The sequence below is a fragment of the Podarcis melisellensis genome (assembly GCF_964234715.1).
Source record: "Podarcis melisellensis genome assembly, chromosome: 2".
Taxonomy (NCBI): Eukaryota; Metazoa; Chordata; class Lepidosauria; order Squamata; family Lacertidae; genus Podarcis; species Podarcis melisellensis.
Window position 1 is genome coordinate 83517610 of NC_138529.1, and position 6000 is coordinate 83523609.

Sequence of the window (6000 nt, forward strand, 5' to 3'; positions counted from 1 at the left end):
TTGGAAACCTTTTTTAAAGCAACAAAAAAATTACCACATATTTGTATGATGGTATTGCTGCTGCTGCTGCAACATGTTAGATCAGGCTGTGACAGTCCTGGGTTCCAACCCACCAGTTGAAGACCAAAGAGCTGCCACACCCAACAGAACTCTTAAGTTATACAGTCCATGCTTGTTCCCTATTTCCCTCACAGATCTGTGCCCTCCTTCCAAAATATCCCTGGTTGTGCCGAATATCCTCCATTCTATTTTTTTCAGCCCCAGCCAGTACTCCCCCAATGCCCCACGTTTGCTTCCTAAAAGTAGTGTGTGCCAGAAATCCGCCTTGCCTAGAACTCCGAAGCTAAAAGTCTCTCCTCCCTTTAAGCCTAGATGTTTGGAGAAGTCATTAGCTGAGGTTACCGAAAGCACTTTGTACATGCCCAGAGCCCTCTCACCCAGGTTATTGCTTTCATGTGTGCCAACAAGCCCAGAAGCTTGTTCTAAATAGCTTCCCAGTTTTACTTCTCAGGCAGCCCTTTTTTGCCGCTGTCTAGAAGAGACATCTAAACACCCTAAACACACACAACGAACTTCGAGGAAAGCTAGGGGGGACGAGTTTATCTTAAGTCCCAGGGCAGCCCCTAAACCTCCACCTGCCATTTAGGTGCTCCCCAAACCGGAACCTCAAGGAACAGCCCCCTATTAAGCTCCCCAGCCCCAGCTTCTGCCAAGGCGCAGCACCGATGGGGGTGTGTGGCTCTCTCCCGGGGGTCCCCCCCCCCACCCCATAACCTGGGCAAGGGCCTCACCGCACTCGGAAAACATCGCCCTTCTTGCAGCTGGTGAAGAGGTCGCTGGTGTCCATAGCCCGCCGGAAAGCGCCGCATTGACCCGGCCTAGGGGAGCGAAGGCGGCTTCAGTGGGAGCAGGCCCAGGAGGAGGAGCAGCAGGGCAGCCCAGGGCAAGCGGCGCCGGATGTAAACACGGCGCCGGAGAGGCTGCTCCACACCAGCGAGGAGGCCGGCCTCGCTCCCCGCCCTTTCCTGGGGGACCCGACGGCGCGCAGGCCCGCCCACCTCGCCTGGGTCAGCCTAGATGAAGACCGGGCGGCTGCGGAAGGCCGGCGTCGTGCCTGTGCAGCTTTACTTCCCCCCGCCGCCTGGCAAAGCCCCGGACGGGCGAGCAGCAGCTGCCGCTTCTCCAGGCGCCGCGCGCGCTGCTTCTCCTCCTCCTGCGCCCTGTTTGCGCGAGAGCCCGTCTCGGTTCGTTCTGTGATTCGCCCGCGATTAGATGCCGCCGCCGCCGCCTCCTTCTCTCCGGTGCCAAGAGCGAGGATTAGCACCGGCGTTTGTGCATCTATATATATATAGATATTATTTTCAAAAGGGTTGGGGCTTCGTGTTTTTAAAAAGTTGGGGCTCCTCCAGCGCCTGCAAATCTGTGGCCCGGAAGCCTCGGTCGGAGCGAGGGGGGCGAGCGAGCGAGGCTGAAGCGCACAATGACTTTGTCTGCTCGCGGAAGGGAGCTGCCTGGTTACTTCTGGCGCCGTGTTCTTCGCGTGGTGGCCTCTCCCCAGAGGAACGGAAAGAAAATTAAAAAATGTCAGGAGACCAGGAGGAATAAAACCCCCAGTGTCTCTCGTTGCAGGGCCGCAAGCAAGTAGGAGAAGCAGAAAAGGGAGGCAGCTATCCATGCGCTTTCCTACTCAAGTTTTTATTGTATGGAAGGAAAGTGTTCGGTTCAATTCTCTTCGTTTCCAAAATAAGAGATGTTGTCGAGCTAGAAAAGATGCGGAAAGGGGAGACGGAAGTCTTCAAGGAGCTGGTGCAGTTCCTTTATGGAGACAGCGGTTTAGGTTTTTGGGGTTTTTTACCACATTATCCTTTTCTCTGTCTTTCCAATGCAGGCCCCCTCCCCTTTTTGTTGAATCCGTGTGCGCACAACCCGGAGCTATCTTGTAGTTTCTTGAGAAATACTGCCGCTTGATGTGTTTCCCCTCAAACCAGCTTTAATCCGAAAGGCAATCTTAAAACCGCATGCACTTCGCAGTTAAACCGAGGTGTGTACATTTGGACCGCCCATTGCTTACCCGCAGATGACAGCTTCACAAATAGGAGTTGTGGAGCCGACGGCTTTGTTGCATTTTAAGCTGCTAATTGCCTGAGACTTTTTAATTCGGTAAAAAACTAGGGTAAGCGGAGGCGTGATAATGGTGTGTACAATTATTCATAGTAAATAGAGAGACGTTTTGCTCCCTCATAATTTTAGTACCTGAGTCCTCCACTGAAGCTAAGTGGTTAAAGCTTCAGGATAGACAAAAGGAAGTACTACTTCATACAGTGTATCGTTAAACTCTGGAACTCACTTCCACAAGAAGTTGGGATGGTCACCAATTTGAATGTATTGAAAGAAGGGCTTAGACAAATTTATGGAGAGTGCTAATCAAATGGCTACTAGTCATTGGGGTGTATGGTATCCCCAGGATCAATACCAGCTACTGGGATTCAAGAAGTGTGCATGCACACGAAAGCTTATACCCAGAACAAACTTAGTTGGTCTCTAAGGTGCTACTAAGCTACCAGCATGAGTTTGACCAAACTGCGGGAGGTAGTGGAAGACAGGAGTGCCTGGCATGCTTTGGTCCATGGGGTCACGAAGAGTTGGACACGGCTAAACGACTAAACAACAACAAAGGTTTTTGTTTTGACTATGGCAGACCAACACGGCTACCTATCTGTAACAACAACAATGGTGCTACTGGACAATTTTTAAATTTATTTTGACTGTGTCAGAACAACACAGCTACCTACCTGAATCTGGGATTCAAGAGTACGAGAGGACTATTGTGCTCATGCCCTACGGTTGAGTTTCCCATAGGTCCATCCAGGAGGCATTTACTAGCCTTTGATGTTGTGCAAATAGCACTCATATATGCTCATGGCTATACGTATGCTCATAAGTGTTACCAACTTGTGCCTTTAAAATGCCTGTTCAGTACACAGAGCCAAAAGCAACTGAGTTTTGGTGGTAATGGGGCAGAGGCACCTAGTGAGTTTTTGGTGGATCAGTTTGCATTGGCTGCTTCAGGCAAGCAGTGACTGGCGGTCTTTCAGTGGTAAGAGTCGTCTGAATTCTATAGAAAATTCCTTTTTTCAAGGCATCTATCTCCAGTTTAGTTAATAAAATAGGTGATGCCACAGTCAAGCTCCCAGTATAAAATAGGAAGATAAAACACTTGTTGTTCTTGGCAAACACTGTTTTTATATTACCAGTAGAACTCAGTCCTGATATTGAACAGGGTTTTTGTTTGAGTCAAAGTGAGTTCTTTGGTTCAAAGTACACCACGCTTGTCTTTTCTGCATGGCAAAACATGACAGGGCAACATAAGATAAACAACCCAGCTTGAGTCACCTTTCTTGCACATGCAGTTGAAGATAGTGTCATAGAAATTATTTGTTTGGTATACTTAGCATTACAAATGTTAAAACGATAAATTAACAAAAATTCTACTGTCTTCATTAAACAGATCCATTGATGGAGTGATTTTGATAGTGTAGGGTTTCAATCCTCCATTTTTGAAATGTTAACTTATTCTTACAAGTGTCTGTTCCTGAAGATTCAAACCTGGGGGTGGTGTGGGGGTGCCCCACATGCAATAAAGCAACTTTTGAAAAATGAACTTTTCCGTCTTCACACTTTCCGCTTCTCAAAGAATGGCAACACTGAACTTGATTTAAAAGCTAAGCCTACCTTATAATTTAAAGCTGACTCTGTACTGTACGGAACTATATATTAATTGATTTTTTTAAACATTTCTCTAAAATTGGGATTTAGTCTAGATTTCTGGTTTACTATGTCCCCTCTAAACTTCACTGCTTGGGCAGAGCTGAAAACTAGCTTAAGTCTCTTATAGTACTTAACACCCCTAAGATTTAGCCCTAGCACATTGAGCTCCTGATAGATAGATAGATTGATTAATTAATTAATTAATTAAATGGGTGGCATTAGTCTAACTGTTTGACTGCTTAATAATTTGTTACCTTGATGCTATCACTGGGGCCAAATATTTCATTAGATGGGACTCCCTTGCTAGGTTGTTCCACATTTATAGCCCTGGTTAGCTTTTTCCAGCTGCTAATGCAGCCAGTTAGATCAGGAAGTCTTTGAAGAAACACAACTAATCAAAGCCCAGATTCAAACTATGCTGCACTATGAAACTGATAGAACAGTTGAGGAAGTTACTTTCTCTCAACCTAATCTACCTCTCACCACTAAAATATCACTCCATATTTCTGGGAGGAAGGACAGGATATAAATTGGTAAATAAATGTAATGTTCCCTCGGTTAATTCCAAAACCTGTGTTCAGTATGCCTTACCAAATTTCAACCCTCACCATAACATATGCAACCTGCATGTACAAATATTGCACACATACAACATAGGAATCTTTTTCTTCAAGCTGAGGCTTAAGTCAGAAGTGCATGCTGGGGAAATGAACACAGGAGATTCTGTATTTTGACCAGAAACTTTATTTCAAAAAGTGCTACTGGTGACTAAGGAACATTTGCTAGCAAGTGAAATGACAGATGATAAAACCATCACATTTTGGAGTATGTAAAATTTCCATCAAGAAAAGAACCCTACTTTTATGTATATTAAGGAAACTTTCCAAATGAAGGTCAACTTTCTCAGTCTCCTTAGAAAAATAAGACTCGGGGATGAGAGGAAGCAATCGTGCAGCGTTTCCCAAATGTTTAAAATTTAACAGTACATTTTATGCTGTGCATGTTTTTTCAGAAATATGTCTCAGTAAGTCCAATTAATTTTATGCGGGTGTAGGGTTGCAATCTGTCTTTCTAATGGGATCATCTCAATCAGAATAATTCGATTTATAATTCTTCCCCAACCATTCTTATCAGCTCTCTGCTGCAATCTATCCATCCCACTCTTATCCAGCTGATTCTCAATCCCTCATTTGGGAATCACTGCAGTGATTGGAGATCCACACTACCCCATTCATATCCTTAATGTAATATAGCAGTGTAGGAGCCAGGATAGTAAGGCTAATAGTAGTATCGGAGGCTTTATCTTCACAAGCATGTAACAAAAGAACTAGGACAGCAGATTCCTCAGCCTTTATTAGTTTTTTTAGTTGGGAGGAGGGAGTTGTGTTTGGTTTTAGAGAGTGGAAAAGTATGCTTTATTTTCATCAGAGATTCATGAGAAAACAGGATCCGAGGCAAGTCCTGCTGAGAGACATCTGTGTAGCAATCTGTACTCTTGTCCACTGCTGGAACTATCAGCAGAGAGGCTTCTGCACCAGATGTTAAGTTAGGTAGCCCATAGATATTTTCTGAGTCAGTGGTTCTCAAAGTGCAAGCCTGTCACCACACGACCATGCTGAGTTGCCAAGAATTCTCATATCCTCCCTGCATTTCCTTACATATTGACCTAGAATGTCATAACTATGCATCAAGTAAGGGCAGTAGTCCATGAAGCTGAGTGAAGCATCTCTCTTTGTGACTATTTGGCTATATGCAGACGTAATAGAAATCCTTTGTAAACCATTATATCAAACCAACACTGGAAGCTGGTTTGCAAACCACAGTTTGTACCAATTGTAATTTGCCCTTATGTCTGAATTCACAAACCACTGACAAATCACTTAAGGACATTGCTCTATGGAGCACTATGGTGAAAGAAGCGAATTTGTGAAGTTTAGAAGCTGAGTCCAGAGTTGTACCTTTGGAAGCTGAAAGCATAGTGTGGGTTCTTAATTAATTATGCTTAGCATAGATAATCGTGTGGTGTAGTATCTGGACTAAGACTATACAGTCCCTTCATTTATTTTAATGTCTCTCGCTTGTACCCTACATCCAGGGGAATGGTAATTTCTCATCTCTGTAGGAACACACATCTCCTTGTCTGAAAGTGGTTTAGCATCTACAGTACTAGATGATCCAGTCCTCAAAATGGTGGGCTTACAAAGAATTATTTTATGATAGCATGACATTGCA

The 6000-nt window shown here is 44.7% G+C and overlaps 1 protein-coding gene across 3 annotated transcripts in view; it reads right to left on the bottom strand.

Annotated features, from left to right (window-relative positions):
- The window catches only part of ABTB1 (ankyrin repeat and BTB domain containing 1), a 42484-nt gene extending 39932 nt beyond the window's left edge, over positions 1–2552 (bottom strand). Inside the window, exon 1 of one of the 3 annotated variants that reach the window (XR_014165665.1) lies at positions 1059–2552. Coding sequence is in view for 2 of the 3 variants with exons in the window: in XM_081900466.1 (XP_081756592.1) it covers positions 1059–1675 (617 nt within the window). In the remaining variant the exon portion in view is untranslated. The other 2 variants (XM_081900466.1, XM_081900467.1) reach the window with 2 other exon arrangements.
- Positions 2553–6000: the final 3448 nt, after the last annotated feature.